The sequence below is a fragment of the Papilio machaon genome, chromosome Z (genome assembly GCF_912999745.1).
Source record: "Papilio machaon chromosome Z, ilPapMach1.1, whole genome shotgun sequence".
Classification (NCBI taxonomy): Eukaryota; Metazoa; Arthropoda; class Insecta; order Lepidoptera; family Papilionidae; genus Papilio; species Papilio machaon.
This window is the reverse complement of record NC_060016.1, coordinates 6,433,815-6,458,741: the sequence shown is the minus strand read 5'-3', so window position 1 is coordinate 6,458,741 and position 24,927 is coordinate 6,433,815. Positions and strand designations below refer to the sequence as shown.

At 32.4% G+C, this 24,927-nt stretch overlaps 1 protein-coding gene across 1 annotated transcript; it reads right to left on the bottom strand.

Annotated features, from left to right (window-relative positions):
* Window positions 1-6,157: 6,157 nt before the first annotated feature.
* LOC106716998 (fer-1-like protein 6) lies at window positions 6,158-21,984 on the bottom strand. The gene is made up of 31 exons (XM_045686132.1): window positions 21,865-21,984; window positions 21,315-21,455; window positions 20,590-20,734; window positions 20,163-20,316; window positions 19,797-19,956; window positions 19,418-19,604; window positions 18,846-19,036; window positions 18,399-18,540; window positions 17,815-17,841; window positions 17,551-17,723; window positions 16,643-16,873; window positions 16,017-16,187; window positions 15,775-15,927; window positions 15,366-15,548; window positions 14,609-14,722; window positions 14,065-14,196; window positions 11,942-12,091; window positions 11,560-11,699; window positions 11,108-11,457; window positions 10,725-10,978; window positions 10,444-10,488; window positions 9,921-10,135; window positions 9,385-9,576; window positions 8,970-9,140; window positions 8,559-8,695; window positions 8,192-8,346; window positions 7,827-8,008; window positions 7,507-7,627; window positions 7,021-7,141; window positions 6,533-6,705; window positions 6,158-6,289 (listed from the first exon to the last, which is right to left on the bottom strand). Exons 1-31 carry the CDS (start codon window positions 21,982-21,984, stop codon window positions 6,191-6,193), a joined length of 4,929 nt encoding a protein of 1,642 aa, XP_045542088.1. The 3' UTR covers window positions 6,158-6,190.
* Between the last annotated feature and the right edge of the window lie 2,943 nt (window positions 21,985-24,927).

Below are 24,927 nucleotides of genomic sequence, written 5' to 3'. Positions count from 1 at the left end.
TCTGACTTGGAACTGTGCAGTGTATGGTTAGCATTCTCTTTATATAATTCTCATCAAATGACGAAAAGATAAAGACGTTTATTTGAGTATCGTGGCTTACATTTTGTTTGTACTATCATATATAGAGATTAAAAGATTTTTATGAAGAGCATAGCACAATCCAATATAATAATATCTGTGTACAGGTTATTTTACAAACAATACAATTAAACATTAAAAAATAACTATATTTAAAAATAGATTTTTACATTAACCAACAGGTTGAATTGTAAATTTTCCAGTGTTTTATGATTTAGGTAGAATGTTCTAATATTATATTGTTTTATATATTTGCACTGTCAATGGTAAACTTTTTTTAGGTTCGTTATAAACTTTATCTATGACTAGCAGTTAGCCGCAACTTCGTCCTCGCGGAATTAAAAAAAGAACTAGGAATAAATATAGCCTATGTCACTTGGGGATAGTGTAGTAACAGTGAAAGAATTTTTCAATTCGGTTAAGTAGGTTCGGAGATTATTTATATTTGTATGGTTGGATGTAAAACATAGTCTATAAGAGCACATAGGCTGCTTATTACGTTTTTTTTAATTCCGCGCGGACAAAGTCGCGGGCGACAGCTAGTATTGATATATATATATATATATATATATATATATATATATATATATATATATATAATAAATATGAGAGAAATGTGTGCATCATTATAGTAGTTAATAGAAGCAATATTCTAAAATTAGAACATATTATCATTTAATTCTAATATTAACGTACATAAATATCGACAGTCAACAGTATGTAGTTTAAAAGTTTAAACCTTTAAAAATAAATTAGTAATATCTTTGCGATTTATCTAATTAAGGAGGTATAAGGTATAATCAGTATTCGATATTGTTAGTTTAGGTAAGTAAACCAGCTTATTGTATAATATCAATAGAGGAGATAAAAAAGAAAACATCGGGAAGAATAGAAATATAACGAACCTATAACATACTTTGTTATCACTGTTGATTTCGACTGCTATAAAACAAGCATTGACACTTATCGTCATTCCTAAAATTCTTTTCGGAAAAATAGGGACAACAATATATTGTGTCAATATGAACATGCGTAATCGAAACCATCAGTTATACCTAATAGCTAGTATCCTAACCGTCGATTTTCCAGAAATGCTGAAATACATATAAAAACCTATTTCCATATCTTTCCTTCTCTTTAGAATTACAGATCTAACTACATGTTTTTGTACAGACTTCTCGGCAGTGGAAACCTACCGTAATTGTTTTTTCATAACAATGACAACTCGGTAATAAAATGAGAAGGGCATAATAGGAGCGGAAACAAAAGCTAGCCGTGTTACATGTACAAATTGGTACAAGTTGTTCTACTAAAGAGAAATTATTTCTTAAAGCGAGTCCACGAAAAAAAAATTACCATATAAGATTAATGTTAAAGTAACTCTAAAATCTTAATAAATAATAATATTTCTTTGTTTTTAATTGACCGTTTATCTTGTGCACATTTCTTTAATTATTATATAGACTTTAAGGGCTTTACTATAAAAAACTTAAACGCTGTTTAAAAAAACATTCTAGCTTAAACATATGTCAACCTTTTTATACCATTACTCTAGCGACCGGCGCGGATTTTTGACAAAGGGTGGTAATTGAAATATAGCTGTTGCCCGCGACTCCATCCGCGCGTAATTAAAAAAACGTAATTAGTAGCTTATGTGTTCTTCCACACTATGTTCTACACCTGTCCTAATTTTCATCAAGATCCGGTGAGCCGTTCCGGATATACCTTCAAACAAACATCCACCCATCCATCTATCTTAAATAAATAAATAAATTAATAACATTATAAATAAATAAGTAAATAAATTAATTAATTAATAATACTATAAATAAATAAGTAAAGAAATAAAGAAATAATAATAATAATCCTTCTAAGCACTTGCATTAATAATATTAGTAAGATTATTATGCGTAGGCCTCCGAAATGTGATCTTTACCAATATATGTATAAATATAACCATGGTGACGTCAATAATATTATCAACTAGCTTTTACCCGCGACTCCGTCCGCGCGGAATAAGAAAAGTGCACACTCCTATGTCCGTCTCCTAGTTCTAACCTACCTCCCCATCAATTTTCAGCTAAATCAGTTCGACCGATCTTGAGTTATAAATAGTATAACTAACACGACTTTCTTTTATATATATGAATCAGCAGAGGTCAAGGGTTTAAAACACGTATTTAACTAAAGAGTGTCTAACAGTATTTTTGGAGTAATCCTGAAAACGTCGTTTTGACAACTTACGCCGAGTTTAGCCAAAACAATTTTAAAATCAATAATAAAACCGATCACCTAAATGTATCACATTTATTATTAACTAGCTATTACCCGCGACTCCGTCCGCGCGGAATAAAAAAAATGCACACAAGATAAAAAAGTTCCTATGTCCGTCTCCTAGTTCTAAGCTACCTCCCCATCAATTTTCAGCTAAATCAGTTTAATCTATCTTGAGTTATAAATAGTGTAACTAACACGACTTTCTTTTATATATATATATATAGATTTATCACACAATAGTGATAATGTTCATACATCAATCATATGTATAATAAATAATGAAGGGCTAATTATTTACATAATATGTATTTATCTATTGAGAACGCACATGGTAACTGCATTTCTGCTTATGTTCAAGTAAATTTTCGGTTGAAATAAAATTCATGATAAGATGTCTGGAAGATAATGCTCGAGATGTCAAAATAAAAATTTCGCACTCACTTCTGTTTATCTTGCTTAGGTACTATTTTTCAAACAAAAAGGTTATAAACTCAAAGTTGTACGTAATAACATGATGCAACAAACGTATAATTTGTATCTAATAATAAGAAATTGTATGATTTTACTAGTGCTGTACTATTATTTGTTTTATTGATATTTTAAAAGTTTAAGTCGCGTGACGTTGGATTCTATTTGATATTGAACCTTTGAAAGTTTATATAAAAACTTACCGTAGATGTAAGGACGATTTAGATTCTCGAACTCGATCGTGAAGTTGAAAACAACGAGCACTGTAGCACTTTATTGTAGCGCGGTCGCGTTTACTATGGTCAGCACGCGACGCGCAATAGCTGGGAGCAAAGCCATTCAATAGGCATGCGTGTAAACTACCTAATGACGGGATGAGATTCTCCATAGATTTCCGGACATTCACGATCAGTTAATTCGTTTTTCAGTTCATTCTTTGTAACGTTTGTATTATACAGTATCTAAACTTCTTAATAATAATAAAAAAAATCATCATTTATGGCCTGTATTTTATTTACAATGGTGGAACAGTTATTAAATCGTATGATCTTATTTCACCGGAGCATCATTCACAACTAGCAAATCAGGGTGATTTCAGTTTTGCCGTAAACTGCGCGCGAAGGCAACCTGGACTGTTTTAAGACGGGAACCAGATTCGATTCTTATGATATAAAACAATTTAGGTGATTACAAAAACCCTAAAATTATTTAAAGTGAGACGTCAAAATGCGATAGTTTGATAACTTATAGAGCTTATATCGTACTTCTTACTAATATTATAAATGCGAATGTTTAGATGGATGGATAGATGGATGTATGGATGGATGTTTGTTTGAAGGTATATCCGAAGCGGCTTTACGGATCTTGATGAAATTTGGCATACATGCAGAGCATAGTCTGGAAGAACACATATTGTATTTTTTTTTATTCAACGCACGCGGACTCGCGGGCGACAGCTAGTTATTTATAATTAAGAAAAAATTAATGTTAGATACCATATTCACGCATTTACGTGTTTGTATTTATTCTTAAGTAATTTAAATAACAACTAAGGAAAGTTTATTTTAACGTCGAGGTTTTAAATTATTAAGATAATTGACGACATGAAGTAATGTGTATGTATAATGTGCCATAAATAATTTACGATTATTTGCTGATAATGTAACAACGTCATCGGGAAAGATTACTTCACATTTTAATATTCAAGTAATAAAATTTAGAAGGCCATTGCCAGGAAACGTACATAGCTATTTGTTGATGGATGTTTAATTGAAATATTGTTTCCGTGAGTTTCCATTACCGAAGTCAAAAAAAAAAAAAAACAATTGAGACAAAATTATGATTTTCTTCAAATGTTTCAGATGGTCCGTGAGGAAAGCTACAGAGTTTTAAGACCTCAATCCTGCAGTAACATGTCAGAAAAACCATCTTTTTTTACAAATAATGTCATAATACATACGGAATAAAAAAATACTCACTTCCTATTTTTAAAAACCTGCAGTAGAGATATTAATGCAGACGGCCTTAGATTTCTTTGAAAATTTCGATCAATCTAAGAATTTCTCCGAAAAAACTAATAACACTGATATCGTATCTTTACAGACACTTTCAAGACGAACGCATTTATCAATTTGACAGATTCAGGAAATCGTAAAGACGCGATTTTACATAATGTACTAATCTATCTATATCATAATACAATAACAAGCACCGCTGCAAATTCTGGAAAAGATAGGCTTGATTATGACCCCGTCAGCAATACTGAAAAAATAAATAAATAGTAAGCTTGCATTTAGTTAGCAAAACTCCGATTTAACACCATTAAATTCATGATAAATTCGCTTTATACGAGTAATGTTCATTTACAATAAAAAAATGTAATGAACTCCATTTACTGCCATCTACGTAATATCAAGATATCTATACCTTTTGATCGTAGTACAACATTAATAGCATAGGGGGCGCACTTTGTTACTAGAAATTTATTTAGAAATGGCCACTTGGATATTTGCCAATGTTCACATAAAATTGGTTAAACCCATTGCTGCTTTTTACTATATAATAATATCTTTTTGTAGTGATTCAGCAGTGTAAACCCACAGTGAGACATGCGAAATTTAAAACAAAGTTATAGATGGAAATTCTTATTCGAGACAACCGATAAGCTGAATAATATAAGGGTAATTTTCTTTCTTATTTCAAAAGTGTTGGGGATAAAAATAAACCAACTATATTTAATATAATTTTATTTAAAATTATAGTAAATGCTAAAAATTATAAAATATCTATCTCAATATGACTAACAAATTATAAATATTTATAAAATGTATTTTTATTATGAAGTAAAAACCTATTTAATCGCCTATATTTTTTATTATCGAATTAATTTCATGTAAATGTTCAAAATAAAACAGTGATGTGAATGTGATAATTAGTGCTTTATCAATGTTAAACGATACCAAACAGTAACATACGCAACAACAGTTATAAAGAATACAGTTTCATATTTATAACAACCGTGAATTTAGACTGCAGAAAAACCTGTACAAAAATAGTCTCATTTTTTTTAAAGAATGTGAGCTTTGGCAACATGGTTTGTACAAGTGTTAAAGCAGTAAAAACCCACGTTAACATTAATATATTTAAGCCATATCACGTACAGTTGTGTTAGAAATATAAATCGTGGGTTGCTGAGACTGAAATCTCCGTTTCAAACATATAGAAAGAATCATTTACGAAGTGAAGAAAATGCTTCGTTGGCATTGAAGTGTTTACTTTTCTTAAAAATTAAAAAATATAGAAATTATATTTGTATCGAATTTCTTCAGTGATCAGAATCAGTGAACAAATCTTTTCTAATGGTATACCTCTATTTTTACAAACTTTATCAATTGTCAAACATATCGTAAATGATTTCGGGTAAATTAATTAAACATAGTGATATAACTGAAATTAGTCCGACGAATATTAATAACATAAGAATCCAACGGCAGTTGGTACGTTTTTTCTTAGGGCTTTGATTTTTACAAATCAGTGAGAACCTTGTCTTTTTCGCTGCGCATCTGTTAAGAAATACTGTAAAATTAGCAGTCACCAAGATATTATCTTATTATTTCAAACAAACTTCTAAACATTAGGGAAGTCAAATTCTATACATGGCTGACAGCAAATTATGTAAGAAAAATGTTTAACTAGAAACATTTAAGAATTTTAGACTTGTAGCAAAATATTATTTTCGGCTATTAAATATTTTCGAATTGTAAAGAAACAGGTAATTAGATATATTTAATCCTTGATTAATTATTTTTTCATGTCTGGTCTATCTAATATTAAAATCTATAAACTAAAGCTGCTGAGTAATTAAGTCTTACACTGTGGGGACAAATGAGCAAGACCTTCCAATTCCAAGAGGCATGAGTATTGCAGTTTCCTTGGGCAAAAGTGTCAACTCCAGTTCAATGGACCCCTATAAAATAGTATTTATTATAAAAAAGAAGCCTGACTGAATTTTTCCGGTATATTATAGGTATAACACTCTGAGAAATACTAATCAATTGAAAAAAAAACTTGTACGGAAGGTGAAGGCAGTCCTCGTACGAAGGTACATGCCCACATACATATATATACTCAGAATATAAAATCTTCTTGTCAGTTGGATAACAGTTAAATAGTGAAAAAAAAATAAAGAAAAAAGGGTACTCTTATTTACAGCAGGTTTATCATTTCCAGTATTTCTATCAATTAGTTTCAAAGGCCACCACGCACGTAATGTGCGCACAGAAAAGAGGCTTATCTTCTTTCCTTTGTCCATGGTATCCAATGTGCACAGTTGTGCAAGATTTACTCCCCGTGGCATGCAATTCAAATTCAAATGGAGGGAACCTAAATATACAGATGTCATTAAAAAAATAAACTGCTCATATCGCTTTACATTGCTATACTTAAGGACAAATGTTTAATATCGCTATTACAGATTTTTTTTAAACTTTACAAATATTTATTAATAAGTACAGCCGAGGATGTTTTTGTGCTACTCATTTTGGTGATATGTTACTTGACGATCACAACTCAATTCTGTCAAAAATCGTTAATAGAGACATATCACTTCCTTATTATAGTGACATTCTTATGGTGACAGATTGCAGATTCGATATAAAGTGAGAAGCTCATTTAATTAATTGACGGAACATAACTTACCCAATTCATTTCCCAAAAAATCATCAGATGTCGTAATTTCACCGTCCAATACGTGCACAATCAACACGGGTGGTATACGCTCTTCAACCTCATTGAACGGTCCCTTTTCCTTTATAACTAACTGAAAATTTACAGTTATTGTTAATTTACCATGAATAATAAAGAAGTCATTTGGAACAACCTAAAGAAATGTGATATCGATAACCATCGAGAATGGGGACGCATAGGAAGGGGAAATATCTTCTTTCTGTGCGTCCCTTCTTCTTTGATTAAAGGTAGGCAACGCATCTGCATTTGCGGATGTTTATGGGCAACGGTCGCCTCGCTATTTCGGCAAATCCAGGTGAACGTTTGCTCGTTTGTAGAAGTAGGGAAATATGTATGCCAGGATCGCGGCACGGCAATCCATCATGTCTACTTTCGCCTTTAGGTGACAGGCATAAGTGGTATATTAAAAAAGTGAATTTATAAAATCCTAAACTATACCTTTCCTTCGGCGTGTTGGTATTGAAAGTTGAATATCATACGCCAATTGAAATTGCACACACCACTCTGATAATAAGAGTGTACGTCTGTGTGTTGAACTTGTTCCACTGATCCTATCCAACTACAAAATAAAGATTTAAATTAAAGAAAAAGATAGATAGATAACAATATTTTTGGTAGAGATGTTTTGGCGGTAGGAACTAATTACAAAGTGCTATGACACGTTCATAGTCGCTCAAGTACAGGAGCAGAGTTTATAATTTTGTAGTATTATTTATTTATAAAATCTGAGAAGATCTGACAAGGAACTTTTTACTCACGCTCTCACGTATATATCGGTCGATCTTTTCTTTTCATTATCATAAAACTTTAAGTCATTAACATTCAAAATAACAGCTCTCAATTCAAAGTCCTCAATTTTTCTCGGTGTTATATCTATTGGACTTGGAACACACACATTTGAATCCAAGGGAAAGATGTCAATCCACATTTGAAGTTTACCCTAAAATTATATATTTCGACAGTAGCTAATAAAATTATTATATAAAAAAATTTATTATTGTTAAATCTTTAAGAATAAGATTAGCAGCCCATGGCGGACTACGTTTAAAAGACATAAGTTTCAATTACTCGTATGATTAGGTTCAAGTACATTTTATAAGCAGTTATTGAGTTAAACCAATACCATTTCGAGTCCTGGCTTCGAAGTATTGTATAGAGTTCTGGTCTCAACATGTTCCGGGACCAATTGATATCCGCAAATGGGCAAAGTATGCCAGTTGTGCAGCAGTGTTAGACAGATGTTCTCTTTGCGTTCCACTGGTGATGCATAAACCTTTTCTGTAGCAATTAAACTCGTATAATTAATTTTTGACAATGTTTTCAATTAAATAATGAAGCCATCCGTCATGTTCTCTCGAAATCTAACATTGGAGTCAAAATTTAATAAATTCAAGACATCAGAGTGTGGATTACATGCAAAAATTATCAAAATGAATAGCATAGGAATATTTATAAGACTGACAACAGCGATATATATGTACCTTTTTCGCTCTCTTTATACTCAACGCCGTTCACGAGGACTGTGGTTGCATCAGGATAGACTGGTGATGGAATATAGTTTCTTTGGCACAAATCTTCCAAAATAGCTGAAGGTTTGATGCAGTCGCGCCACTTATTTGGACCCATTCTAGAGTTAGAATTATTACATTTGTATTTTTATAGAGACGATGATCATTTCTTGATTCACCTAATATTTCGTTATCGATGGAAATTTGAAATAAATTTAACACTTCATTTTTATTCTTTTCTGCTACATTCAGTCGAAGTAAGGTTACGCCCTCGGTGTTGATTTATAATACTGATATGTTGAAACTAAATCTACGCTAGGAGACTTGCTTAGTAACCTCTAAAATAAGTACGCCTCTTAGAACATTTCGAGTCATCTCTAAAATGTAACTTACACATTATACTCCAATGATAGACCAACGCGAGCTCTATGTTTTGAAAAGACCCGATCTTCCAGATCGATTTGTGTTGAACCAATCATTTCGTCAGATTGGTTTTCATCGTAATCATAGAGAGCTACAGTTAAAAGATAGTCTTCGGGAAGGGTGCAACTAAATTCAATCATTCTGAAAAAAATTTAAGAAATAATTTCTTGTATCAGGAAATATCTGAATTGCTTAAGTGGCTTGTAAACATTCTACTGTATTCTAACTGAAGCTATTTTAGTAGTAACATTTACCTCTTTTCTTAAAGAGTCTAGAAAAGAAGTAAATGTTACTACTAAAATTTTTATCATTACTGTTTACAGTTTGCATCGACTTAGTGTAGGTAGATATTAAGTTAGTTTAAAACAATTTAGGAGATACACACTTTCCGAAAATAGGATTTAATGTTCTAGGTATATGATCATTCCGATCTCCCAGATGCTTGTTACCATTAGTCAGTACAATATAAGGGTTTGTTTTACCCGTGAAATCCTTTGATATTAAGTTAAACGCTTTCACCAAATAAACTCGTACTAAAAATGTTGCTGGTTCATTATTTGGATGATCATTAAAATACCTGAAACAGAGTATCCTTTATTAAAATTAAAATTACTCCAAAATTGACACAACGTCTCTTTTCGATAATTTTTAAATGAAGCGGAACGTATATATTTACCATGAACAATCATGAATCCTACAGAGAAATCGATATTAAGAATAATCCTAAGCTGTGAATTAGGGTAAACAGAAATAAATAATCTGCTCGCCTGCATGCATAAACCTCAGAAGTATTAATCCCCTATAACTCGTACGAATGTTGTTTCAAGATTTGTAAAGTGATTCATTAATTCTAAAGCCTTGTAAGATTTGTCAAAGAGAAAGACGTCGTACCGAGATACTTGTTGTTTAACATTTACTCACCCTTTATTCAACTCCACACCATACGGACTAACGGCTACTGTAGATGACGGTGGTGGCCATTTGTATATTGCAATACCGGCTTTAAGATAACCACAGTGTAGTTGTTCGTCCTTCTCTGGGATCCCAGTTTTGTTTCCATTGTATAGTTTGAGTGTTGAACACCAGTCTTTAAATTTAGAAAATCCAGACTGCAACTCTAGCTCCGAATCGTATATCTTCATGACCGAAAATACATATAATCAGAGTCTCAGAACAATAATCGCGAATGGTGTAATAACAGCCATATCATATTATGTTGGTGAACAAACCATTTATTCGAAAATTAAATTGTTACACTAATAATCTTCTATATACTAATAACTAAAAGTTAAACTAAAACAATATGTAATATTGTTTTCTCTCTCTCTTGACACTTTCGGTTTATTTGAATAGTAATGCATACAATGAAAACAATGAGTTTATTAATAACATAAGTAAATTGTTCTATCTATTTACGTGATACTAAGAACTAGTAAATACGTACAGTGATTTTATCTCCCGCGTTGACTTTATCTTCACCGATACCTTCCTAAAAATAAACTGTTATAATTAGTATCAATTACTAAGAGTTGTAAGGAACTCGTAAAGGTGTATTATACTTGATCACTTAAATAATAACACTTAGGTGATCAAAGTGGAACAAATCTATGTATGGTATGCCCAATGCTTGACTTGACAATCTGCTTCCGCTTGGCAATCAATACAGGAATCCTACATTCAGCTTAGGCTGACGATTAAGACTATAATGATATATAGTTGCATGACCTGCTGAGAGTACAAGTATCTCATCCACCAGTCCTTGTGTTCAGTGGAGGGTACTTCTTTTACAGTGTTCTTCTCTTTACTCGTAAACATCGGCAAAAGCGTATATTCTTCTTCGTCCGGCTCTCTTCTACTAAATAATCTACCCCATTTCCTTGGTTTGACGTGCGCCTTAACAGGAATCGCAATGTTGCTAAAGGTTTCGATGCTTTCTTTTATCGTCGGACCGCTTTTTCTAATGTACAAAGATTGCCTGACTGAAACCAAATACTTTAATGCAACAGGAATTTTCATGCAGTGTTTTAAAACATTATTTTAAAGTTATTGGCATTTTAGTGCAAAAAATAGTAATGAAGTTACAATTTCAGCGCAAAAACCATAAATACCTTCAGTGAAACTTGAAGACATTATAGATGCCCTTCGCAACGACGCCTCTCTTTCATCTTGGGGTAACCAGTTCACATAATACTTCAGTGGATTCCTAACAACATATGTTCCGAAGAACAGCGTTCTACCAAAGGTACTACTGTCGTACAATCGGATGCTCAGAGGTGGATAATGAGTATCGTCAAGTGGTGCCTCGAAGGTATGTGAGCATCTACCATTAGGAAAATTGCAACTATTCCTCTTATCTAATATTATGTCAGATTTAAGTGTTAGATCCTCAATTTCAAGGACAACGCAGGGTTTTCTTGTAACCGTCACGTCTCTCAGACCCCACCAGTAAATGTCAACCCTGGAAATAAGTAGTAGAATTGAGCAATTAGTAGAACCCGCGTAGCTAAAATAGCACGTCTAAACGCTCTAGTGAAAAAATAATGTTGGAATTTCACTGTACTTGTAAGTGCTATATTTAGGAATAAGTGTGTTCGGCAAAGGTTCAATCGCGTCGACGTTATCGAAGTCCCGAATTCCAGATGCAAAGAAAGTTTCTTCAATGGGGCTGTATGTTGTTGACTTTAATAATTTTTCTGGAACCTGAAATATAGCAACTTTATTTAAAATATATTTTATAAAATGTATGTTTCAAATATATTTTCAAACAATTGGTATAAGTAGTATTAACGCCACCTATAGTTAGGAACTAAACCTAGTGACTCAAATGTTTGTTTGTTTTCTTTGAGTTTGCCCTAGTCAAAAATAGATGGCGTTAAAGTCATATACTTAATGCTTGCAGTAGTTTCTAATTTTAATTTTATTCCTATAATAAATGCCGTTACCTGCAGCACTTGTACTGACATCAAAACTTGTCCAGTGACTTCTGCACCAATTGCTATGTTATACCATCTCAGTTTCGGAGCGTATTCATAGTCCGTTCGATCGTCAACTACAGGCGTCAATTCGAATCGTCCGATCAATTCATTTTTGTCCTGTATTTACCATTCAAATATTTAATATTTATATATCAAGGAGATTATCCATATTTTGTGTAGACGGTTTATAATTTTATAGATATTGTGTAGAATTTGTTTTGAGGATATCTTATTTACATTTTTTTTATATTACAAGGTGACGAACGAGCAAGCGGCCACATGAATTCACAAAAATGACGTTGCGACCGCTGCCCATAGACATTCGCAATTGCAGATGCGTTGCCTACCCTCAATCGACGAAGAAGGAGATATACGAAAACAGAATATTTAACCTTCCTATGCATCTCCTCCTCCATCAGATCATCTCCCCTTCCCAACCTTTCCTTATAAGAAAAGGGGTGGGAAGGGAAATAGGACTAAAATTAGGCCTCCGGCACCACACTCATCAGACTCAACGCGGAATTACTTCAACTTCACGCCTGTTTTATGTGTGGTCGTAGTATTTCACAGAGCAAGCCGACCAATTCGTGCAGCTGATGTTGTTGCTGGCTTCTACCACTGTAGTTCACTACATTTTTATTTATTTACTAATTGTAACAAAAATGTTATAATAATCGTTTTAATTATAATTCAGCACCAAATGGTGTTTATGTATAGGTATAGAGAATAACACGATGAGTACTTGTCCGTTCGTTAGCTATTGTAGGGCCTTCCTCAGGAAAGATAACGAAGAGAACATGACGGGTTCAGGGAAAACTTTGGACGGCTTAACAACAAAAAAATCGAGACAATATCGTGGCGACCGTTGCGTAGTTTTAACAATGTTAAAAACTCGTAACGATACCAGTAACGAACCAACACGAACAATCGTTATTCTGGCGACTGGATATTTTTTGAAAAATATATCGTGTGAAGAAACAATTAAAAATTTGTTAGCAAAAATATGAATTCGGCATAACGACCCTCCTAACTACTAACATCGCTATAACAATCGTCAGAATTTTTTGCAACGTAAAATTTTATTTTCGAATTCAAAGTTGTTTTAGAACATTGTTACAGAACTGAATATTCAAATATTGAACAGTTCTATTTTAACTTACGCAATTTGTATCGACACAAAGACTTTTTCTTTGACAAAAGAATTTAAAAGACGAAGAGAAAATTTAAAAAAGGTCGATAGGAGACGATGTTATTAAAAAGAGTATCTTTTTCTCAACCAGCGTAGTTGGGATATTTATTCTCCAAAGAGCTTTTAAACGCATCGCAAATTACGATCTTCGTCTAAATATTCGAGTAACTAATTTACAAATGTTATATTAATCCGGATTATATAAACTCTGCCAATTAGGAGCTACGTCGTTCCTAGTCTTCGAATATATACAGTCGTGCACCTAGACTTGTTGTATATTTTTAAAGTAAAATCTTTAAGATGACAGTCAAGGAAGATAGATTGACAAATTGGAACAATTCTCTCTGGAAGATAGATATAAAGTCTATGTTTAGTTCTATCATGTGAGTGTTCAATGTCGTTGTACTTGTATTAAAACATGTTTCTTTTTTAAAGAGAGATGCAGTTAAGTATATCAATATGTTATTATAAAAGTGTGGTCCTAGAATCCTAGATGGTGTAAGTGCTGCGACATTGTTTGGGATTATCTTAATCCTCTCGTTATTTTTTATGGCTAAAAACAACAAACGGACTTAAGCCTATTCTCATTATCATTGTTAAGATATTATTCTCAAATACTGTATGCTTATTTCACTATTATAGAGGTTAATTAGATCATTAATCTTAGGTTTTCGAGAATTCATATAAATCTAAAACACATATAGTAATTTGTTTTATATAGAGATTTTGGTCTCAGAAAGCAACGATAAAATGTAGTAACTAATATTTGTCGTATATCACTTTTACAGTTTAAACATACAGTTTAAATAATAACAAGCTTAAGTTATAATTAAAAAAAATATTCCTACGTTATTAAATAATACAGAAATCTTTAAAATAGAGAACGCAATATTATTAATACCTCGATATCGCAATTGTTCACTTCTACCAGAACAGTTGGTGGACTGATATTAAGTCTGTGCGAATTTGCAAACTGGATCCTGTGTATCCTGAGCACTTGATTCCATACCGGTGTCGTGGTTTTCTCTCGAACCTTAAAGTTATTTAGACTTTAGACCTTAGACTTTAGTGTTCTTATAGTTAGAATTTAAAAAAAGTAAATAGACGTGTAACTAAAGTTTTACATATACGACATTATACATATGTCTCGCTGTCGTAGAATACCGTATGTAAGTCTCACAGTGAAATTCTACAGCCGTGACACTTTTCCATATTGTTGTCTCTATTTTGTCAATGAAAATGACAGGGATGACAATATATGTCAGTGCAGTCGACTGACAGATTAAAGCACAAATAAGCATGTAAATACTTATGTGAGTTTTTAATCATCCAAGTATTCAATAAAGTTACTTTAAAAAATAGAAATGTATTTTAAAAACAAAATAAATCCTTAAAGTAAAATACATCAATAACAATGAACTGTGAATAAAATTACATAAACCTACTTGAGTTTCCTTAACAGAATTCATAAAGTTGATTCTAAGAAAGGGGTGTATCGGGGTACTTTCGTTAGCTTCACTTATTTTAGCTCGGTACACAAAGGCGCGACACTCAACCATCTGAAATAAAAAAAATATTGAAATATCTGAGACTCTCTATGAGCAACACGGTATTGAATACAATTACCTATTTGAATAAGGGCCACTGGACACGGATTGCTTCACTTCGCTGTTCGCGCCGCTCGTTTGCCCCCTTCTCTTATAAAAAAAAAGTAGTCGGTATTGAAAACTTTATGTCGACGTTCACCATTAAACGAACCGCAGTTTTCAGTGGCCCTAAGAACGCAGTTGGCATACGTCGACCGGTTAAAAACTGTCGGAACCGACTTCTGAAAGCAGTCCATGTGTGCCTTCCCTAACATCTCTCGCATTTTACTACACCTAATTTTTTTACAGAATGTATTCTATGTACGTGCCAAAATATAATTAGATATTGAATATGAGACAGTCAATTTATGATGACTCTTTCTCAAGTCTCGTATTATCTAAACCACCGTAGTAAGTCTTATATCTTAACAAGCTGTCGCCCGCGACTATGTTTGCGCGGAATTAAAAAAAAAATTATTATCCTTGTGTTCTTCTAGAATATGTTTTAGATTTATCCCAAATTTCAGTGAGATCCGTCGAGCTGTTTCGGAAATACCTTCTAACAAACACCCATAAACCCAAATTTTCGCATTTATAACATTAGTAAGGAGCTTACCATAGTGGACGCTCGAACACACATATCGTGATCCTTAACTCTGACTTTGTAACCTTGAGGCATGAAGTTATCAAACGCCGACTTGTCCCGAAATGTACCCATCCACGTAATCAACTCCAACTTAGCCGCGATACAGTAGCAACTGCTTGGCAATGTATTTATATGTCTTGGACACTTTAAAGGCTAAAACGAGATACAAATACATAAAACTGATTAATCAAATTAAATGTTATTGGGAAACTAGTAATGAAACAAAAAAAATATCAAAATATAGCGAAACAAATTCTATTAGCCTGTGTCTGCCCACTTGCATACAATGAATTTAAATAATTACTTGAAATAACATTGCATGTTTCATAGACCAATAAGTATCATGTGTGTTTTGTAAAATTATTATTTATTTATGTACCTTTAAATAAATCGTTTGTATTTTACCGCAATTCTTCCCACTTTGCTCTGATATCGGCGAGTAGATAATGTCTGCTGGAGGTATTTTGGCAAAACCTACCCTGTTCCCACCGTTCAATAACCAAATGACAAGATCTGGCCATCCTTCAGTAGTCTTTCAAATGAGAAATATAATTTTTATCACAAGAGAGTTGGAAAACAAATAATATGGACATATTAAATATCTCCATATTTTAAACTTACCTTGGACATGAGATTTTTCATACTTTGCCCTAACGATTTCGTCTCCGTTAATAATATTTTAACGAGTTTTTTCGTTCCAATAAAACTATCCTTAGGTAATTTGTCCATCGAATGTAAAGTTATTTCGGATGCACTATCTTTCCTTTTCATTAAATTTTTGTGAATTTTAATCTTAAAGAACAAATTTATACTTTAGTAGAACATCTGCACTTTATAGAATATTATATCATCTAATATTTGCTGAATAATCTTAGTGATAGCACAAGGGAGAATATCTGGAATCTCGTCGTGTAAATCAATACTCGATGAGGAAATGAGATAACGACAGTAGCAATGTGAAGTGAAGAGGAATGATGTTATTAATAATTTCGCTTCGAAGATTCGCTTGATTAGGACAACGGTGAGCGTTTCTCCTTTAAGAGAAGCGTAACTCTATTTATTAATATTATAAATAACAAGCTACCTCTCAGCAACAACTATATTATATTTATATCATTTTAACTAACAAATACCTTACCTTAGACTTTTATCATCGTTCAATTCTAGTTATTTTATATAACTTTACTTCATTTAGATTCAATTGCTAGTGAGATTAAAAGTGGTATAATAAATAAATTTTCTCTTACCATTTCCTCTTTTTGCAGATCGTTTTGTTTCATATCAAGTTCGGTTCCGCAATGACGCAAGGCGCTTTCAGAGAAGTTTTTTGAGAAAGATGGATATTCGATAAACTCCAAGAATTTGACGATACCAGTCGCTGTATCGTCTATTACTTTGCTCAGTTGATCTAACAGATCCATTGGACTGGTGTAATCACAACTCTCGAGACGTTCTTCTATATCTCTCGTTGTTGATTCCTGTTAAGAATTCTTGCATTAGGTCGCGAAACATACTGCATCTAAATATTTACTACTGCAGTTAAACAACCAGGTAGGCAATGATTTATTCCATTATCTAAATCGCTATTATTATCGCTATTGTCTATAAGTTTCTGAGTAGGAATAAATTCGTGATCAAACATTTCTAATGAAAATCAGATTGCATAAAATAAATGAGTTAAATGTATACATTTAATGTTATATCATCAAAGATTATTCATTAAATAGAGCTGCTAATTAAACAAAATAATTTTCATATAATGTTTGCATTTACCATTTTGTAATGATATGTATTTTACAAGAGCAATTATTTACTGTTCAAACATATAAAACATAAATATTTGTAAATTCGGAAGCTGAAATAAGGTTGGCGGTGGGGGAATGTGGCTACCAATAATTAATTTCCCAAGGGAGTTAAATGCTTGAGTCAGCTTTTGTCGCTCAACACATGATGATCTTACTTATTATTTTGTTGAAAGTTCAAAATTTTCATTTGTATTACACAGCGTTTAAATAAACGGATCTAACTTATGGAGTGGTAGTCGTAGAAAAAACTAAATATCCAACTGTAGAAAAGTATCACGACATTTACTGCCTCAAAGGGTCATAGATTTACAGAAGGATTCTTGATAATGCATTATTTGATGGTTACTCACAATATGCTGAACAATACAATTAATCATGTTGTTTCTAAACATTCTAAATCTGAAGTCCGGGAGTCTCGTCGCCAGTTGTAATACAGGGAAGGCGTTTGGAAACTCCACGTGGCCGTACACTGTTGAACTCTTTGTCACATCGAGATATCCAGTATAATAGAGCTTTCTGTGTCCTATGTTAACACACACACATTTTATAACACAATTTATAAATTTTGCTCTTTATTAATATTTAAACACAAATTTTAAATTGAGAATACATACTTATTTCCTCCGTCAGTGTTAAAAATTCTGAAAAAAAATATACAGCTTTGACGTCAACTCTATTATCGAAGTTTTTTTAAATTTAATATTACAACATCTCTATAAATACAAGATGTACAAATCGTCATAATTTACTAATGTACATATGATTGATATAAATATTGTATGTTTAATTAACTTAAAAGCTTCAGAGCTTTTGCAAGTCATGATCATAAAAGTTGTCATGTCAAATTCCAACAACTTCCAACAGCGTGTTTTTGTTTTTAATTATAATCGAAATATACGTGGTTATTTTGTAATTACCAGAAAAATATAGTAGAATTAATAATAATGAAAAACTAATTTTCTTTACGGTTTTATTTTTATTTTGTATAAATATCTGAGTAAATTATAAAAGATAATCATAAATTTTTTTAATTAACTTTGTTATAGCATGAACGCTAGCAGTTTGAAATTAAATTGAATGAATAATAACTCCCAGACTCGAAAACAATAGCATGTTTGTTAGTTCAGACATTCGTATCTCTAGGCTATGAATGAAATATAAACCGCATATTGTTGTATGTTAAAAAATATTGAATTACCTTCATCAGCTCTTTGTTCGCAGTAAACTTCACCCATAGATATTGCAACGCCACAAGTCTTTGGTACCAAGTCATTATCGACCATAGATATCTCCAGAAGTGGGCAAAAGACACAATAATCTCCGGATATCCAATGGTTATCCTATGGGATGTATATATATTTTTTTATAAATATCGGAGGAGTTATTAGTCTTATTATTTTTTGGAAAGACCAGAGTTTCCTAACTATTAGGTGATTATTACAGATTTTTGTTACATTATTTTTTAGTAAAAATTTGAAACTTAAAGTTACGAGCTTGTTTTAATTTCAGCAAATAAAATCAAAAAAACAAAGAATGTCTTCAAGTACCATAATCATAAAATACCATGTACCTAATGCTGCAGTGCTTACGTTTGATTCTTTAAAAGAAAATTACTTCGATTCAGTAAATACAAATAAAATAATACCGGTCGTATATGTCCAACAGGCTCAACGCTCGTGGCTCTAAGATGCTGCTTATAGTACGGTACAATAGTCTTGAGAGATACAAGTAAAGCGCCGCGATGGAATGGCCCGTCTTCAGAAGTAACGCCCACAGTATTAGAGCAAGCGCTTCCGTACATATGCAGAAGAGATGGACCAAATGTTGGAAGGAAACCTATGGAATACGTATTTTTTAACTAATTCCCTAAAAATTCGTTTATCTAAGAATTCAATTTATATCCTAGTATGTATGGTTTTGACTTGTTATAAGAAGATGGTGAATTAAAAGTGAAATTTATATATTATAGTTTATGATGAAACTTTTGCATATCTTATATATATAAAAGAAAGTCGTGTTAGTTACACCATTTATAACACAAGAACGGCTGAATCGATTTGACTGAAAATTGGTGGGCAGGTAGCTTAGAACCAGGTAACGGACATAGGATAGTTTTTACCCCGTTTTCTAATTTTTATTCCGCGAGGACGGAGTCGCGGGTAAAAGCTAGTTTAAAATAAAAGGTAACCAAATGATTGGTGTATAACAAATTCTAACCGTTTTCACCGTCATGAGATATTTGGCCGAGCTTCAAATAAGTGCTTGCAAGTACTTTATTAAAACAGCCGTCCGCTGCGCACACTTCGAAGCGTATAAGTTGATTCATGTTAGGAAACAACTCGACCATTGATATTTGTTCACAGTACATCGGTTGAGTGCTTCTCTGCTGAATGGCTGTCTTCGCCTGGTATTATGTTGTGAATAAAAGTATTATAATTAAAATATCCTATATTCGTGTGATATGGTTTTAATTATTTATTTTATTTGTGATTTAAGCACCCACTAAGAGTTTTTTTTTTAATATACGACTGCAGAAAGTGATATTCGTTAAAAAAAATATATTCTAGTGTATGAATGAAATAATGGACATAAATACCACAAGTCCACAAAAGGCAACTTTGACGAATGTTGACGGCGGTTTCCCATATCGCTTGTCGCCATGGCAATGAGTTCCATTTGGTAAGCCGAAAGCGCTATATATGGTTATGAGAAAATTGGCCCGTTGTTGTTCGGACCCAATGGGCAGAAGGAGACTTCTGGAAATCACGATTTTTTTTTATAAAATACCACACCGCATTGTTCTCTCTAGGTTGGAAGTTGAATTAAATAATTTTCGGCCTATAAATTTGCTTGCACGTTGACATTTTTTTGTTTTGCTCGATCTCACCAGCAAATACGATTACAAAAGGTTAAGTGACAAATTGTTAAACTTATTTCAAGGGTGGTAACGTATTGGACTTACTCTTCTCTATCTTCAACATTAGATGCGATTACTGGTAGTAGTTGTAGTTCACCTCTATAAATGATAGAGATATCAACTTTCAAAAAGCCCACTGGCCCAGCGGCGGGATCCCGCGGCGAGCACAACTGCGCCCACTTATGAAATACTTGATGATCTGCATTGATTGAAAATAATAATTACGTAAATAATTTTATAACCGAAAAAAAATTATAAAACTCCGTCTAGCTATTTCAAAATATCAAAAACCATAACGTTCATTCACGCTTAATCTCTAAAACCGTTAAACAGATTTGAGGAAAACTTTGCAAATGGAGATGCCGTCTGTTTTTCAGTGCAATACGCAGTTTCATAACCGTAGTGGCAGGAATGTTTCCAAACTTTGGTATTTATCATTGAAATTTTATTTTTAATAATTAAAAAAACACACGTGTCTGCAACCAGATGGAACCCAGGTCGACATTCGCTTCGCCGAGAAGTCTCGGCGGTGCACAACAGCGTGGCTCCATGACGGCCAGCCACAAACACATCTGGCGTATTTCTTCAATGCTCGTGTACATCTCAAACACGAAGCTCTAAGCATTTCAAATACAAGTGTAGTATACGGCATTTGATTCGACACGTCGCTCGGGAGCAAGGGGAATATTTTGATGTACGTGCCAACTCAAGCACCGAGTACTATTGTATTTATGTTATAGTATCAAAGTGTGCCAAACTGTAACTTGGATTAAACTTAGTTCATAATAGGATTTTACACTTCATAACTACCCTAACTGATAATGAACCAGTAACTGCAATTACTAGTGTTTTTATTTATTCCACACCCAAAAGAAGTTATTTTATGTAAAATAGAATTAGAGAAAAAGAAAACATACAATAAATAAGGATTTTTAAATCTGTCATTATCAAATTTCAAAGGCGTGAATTGAAAACTAATATTGAACAGATGGTTCAATCATCCAGCCATCTCAGACGATTTCATATCGATTTCATGATTTGATTCATATGTTTTCATTTGATTCATATGTTATTCACAATACATTAATATTGGCTACATTTTAACGGTATTATTACCAAATCTCTTGTTACCATTGATTACCCGGATAAGATGATAAGATAAAATCATTTTATCTTTCTATTAACAAATTCACATACTTCTCTATAGGACGGCTCCGTCATGTTCTTTCTTATGCTGGTGCGATGTTTCTTCTTATTGAGAACAATGATAACGTAGGAATTTGCTGACTGAGGATTGTGCCAAGCTAGCTTTTTCGCTTCTAGAACGTTCACCGACACCTATTCGTAGTGGTCATACAAAAATTTTATCTTCAGCAGTGCTTAATTTGCTATTTATTGAAGAACAAAAACAACATTCCTTCGTCGTTAAAACAGTATCAGTGGTATCAAAATAATATTAACAAGCAAATAGTTTGGTAAAATATGTATTTCGAAACAGGAAATCGGTGAACCCCGTCGCTTAAATAATTTCATAACTCACTCTACCAGTATTACTCTGACATATATTAAAGACGTAAAATGTCACATAAAAAAATTCAATTAAAACCGCTAAGGCGGCAATTTACATCGGTGCCTCATCGGTCGGCTCGACGTCAGGCGTCCATTGTATTTCCAGCAAAAACACAAACTCGCGCTTCTACCAATAAGGGCCTTTAATAAATAATTTATAAGACTCCGTGTACGTAACCTGAAAATACTGCGGCGTCGCTTCCGGATTGTAGTCGGTCTCGGTTCTGTATGTTGGGCGGACGGCAAGTTTTTGCAAGCAACTCTTCTCAGGTGACTTGGAACGCATGCTTTTGTACATTTTATAATGAATCTGTGCGACGAAACCGTGCACGGCTCTGTGTTAATAAATCTGTCGGTGAGAGTTTCTTTTACGTCATCCGGACGCAGCGTGTTGCGATGGATGACAATAAAAGTTTTGACGTTTCATATTTAGCGTATGCTTTTTTTCTTCTTTATGATTAATTAAGCAATCAATATGTCAACAAGTAGGTTCATTGATTTCTATAAATAATATAGTTAAACACTTCACTCCATGTTTGCATTATCAATGAAATTTTTCTTATACATCGAAAAAACATTGATAAGAGATCAAATAATATAATTAGGATATATTATATCAGTTCTCAGCGTCTGTGGCTCAGGTGTTAAGCACTTGACTTGCAATCTGCAGGTCCTGGGTTCGAATCACGTTATGTGCTTTTACCCCTTACTTAGGGTAGACTCCGAGTCCCTCTGTGGGGACTTAAATAAATTGCTTAGTTGCCTGATCAATGAGTTATGTTTACCAAAAAGTTGGTTGAACACTGTTTGGAGGTTAGTCAACTGACTTAAACTTACTTCCTTAAAGTAGCCTAAAAAATATATATAATACTATGAATTATTCAAAACAAAAAAAATATAGATATATAGGTATATACTTAATATCATTTATTCATACAATATTTCATTGTGATACCTTAGTAGTTACAGGTAATTTTATAAAAAAATCTTACAAAAAAAATTGAAATACACTTAGAAGGATGAACTAAAATAGACAGAGTTATGTGTAGCAAAATGCATAGAAGACAGGCTGCATTTTATCGCTGAATTGCTAATACTTGACCTTTGAGAGAGGATGCAAGTCGCTGTCTTAACGGGCAACAATAACGAGCTAGTTACGTTTCTTTTACAGAAGTATTTTTATCTTTTCAGATCTTTTTTACTGCAACAATTAAAAATCGCTCTTTTACCTTCATAAAACATTATGTGAATTATTTATTAGATTTTAGAGAACACAAATATCATATAACAATTTTAAGTATTTGTCGTTGAATTCAAAAAGGTGTTTATATCGGAAGATGTAAGTATAATTTGCCTTCAGTCAAGTCCACCGACTACCAAAATAATTGGTACGCAACTTATACAACAATTTGAATTTTAAAAGGTGATAAACGAGTGGCTCACTATGTTTATTACATTTATTACCGAAAAAAATGTTATTTGTAAAAGAAGTCAATTAATTAAAAAGAAAATATTGGTTAGCTAACGTCTAAGAACACAATTATTAAATAATTCGATATAGCTGAAAGAGTTTTTCCGTGAGTAACTCAGATGTCATTCTTTGTGTGTGAAATTATATTTTGTTTATTTATCTCGAATGTAGATCGTCGATCGGGACGTCTTTCAACAGAGCGTTTTGTCCCTCATTAAAATAACTATAGAAGTAAAAATGAGCCGATTCCGGGATTAAGGAGATACATGTATGAATACGTAAAAGATTTATCGACGGGTCCGTATCGAATGCTACCGAAAATCGCGGATCACGTCATCTTGTTAACATATTTCCACAAGATTTATAATGGCATCTGAACATTTTAATGAGGTCTACCTATGCGGTATGAAATAATGACAATCTGACGGCTATCTTTTCTAGTATGATGTCGATTCACAAGTTTAATATAAATATCATTGGAACTGGTCAATTTTTATTTTTCTCCTTATATTAACGCTGATTTCAAGATCTTACTTGACTTTTGTTTCTTTTCTTGCTTTGACTATAGAAAAAATGTTGGGTAACTTTTTTATATACATAAACTCGTGTACTTCTGTAGGTTTATTCTAAGAATAACAAATAAATAACTTCTAACATCAATAAATCACCTCGTTTTCGATTTGTTATGAAGGAAAAATAATTATGCTTTTTATTGAAAATCTGTTGAGTTGTGACTGCTCGTTAAAATGGAAAATGTTTATTTCTTTTAAAATTGATTGGAGTGATTGAAATAAAACTGTTTTCTTTTATTTTATACATTTAATTGGTTTCAATATTATGAAAGTTGATTTCTACATATATACTAAATACATATGTACTCATACTAAATACAGTTAAATATGTTGTGATAACATTGAGTAGTATTTTTGACCTTTCACACTTTTTAACTATTGTATACATGTGTATTATTATGTATAATATTTACAAAAACGATGTAATTCCTTTTAAAATATACCCAATAAACCAATTATGTAACAAAAATTGCAATTTATTTGAATAAAAAAATTAGTAGATAAGTTAATTATTGGAGGCTTACCAGTCCCAAAAATACGTTCGCATGGATACAAAAAATATTTTTATGTAGAGTTAGGAACAAAATTATGTATTTAGTTATGTTTCTTTAATTCTTGGCACATTTAATTCTGAATTGAAAACATTGGTAACATTAAAGCGCACTTCATATTAACAAGAGGTATACCTACACCCAGCTAAGATACAAAGTTTAAAGTATCAAATACGACTGTAAACTATACATATGACTCAGTAAAAAGACCTATCGTGAGGTTTCTAAATTCCCTACAGATGTATTTCTAGAAAATCTCATTAGTTCGCAATATATTTTTTTAAAGAATGTTACTTAGAAATCTTAAACGATATACGTGACATAAGTACCTATAATATAATCGCTTTCGCTTACGTCGTTTACGGCCTTGGTAAAATAATGAGAAGTCGCATGAGTATTTATTTTACCATGATTTGTTTAACTTAGGTTATTTCAAAAATAGAATTCAATGAATTGAAGCCTACATAAGCCAATGACTAGACCATTATAATGTTTATAAGAAGCCTTGCAAATGTATTTCTTTCTTAAACTTTGACACGTTTTTCAACATGAAAAAAAAAATGAAATTTATATCTTCATTATATTAATACTGGAATGTATCCGATATAGCCTTAAAAATACAGTCACATATGAAGTTAATTTTTTTT

What these genes read in the sequence shown, in the direction of transcription:
- LOC106716998 (XM_045686132.1), bottom strand. Translation starts at nt 21,984, where the DNA reads ATGTACAAAAGCATGCGTTCCAAGTCACCTGAGAAGAGTTGCTTGCAA. An exon ending in TACAAACGATTTATTTAAAG is followed by an intron (nt 15,549 to 15,774) that starts GTACATAAATAA and finishes ATCTCGTTTTAG; the next exon opens with CCTTTAAAGTGTCCAAGACA. An exon ending in GATACTTGTACTCTCAGCAG is followed by an intron (nt 10,489 to 10,724) that starts GTCATGCAACTA and finishes GTTTATTTTTAG; the next exon opens with GAAGGTATCGGTGAAGATAA.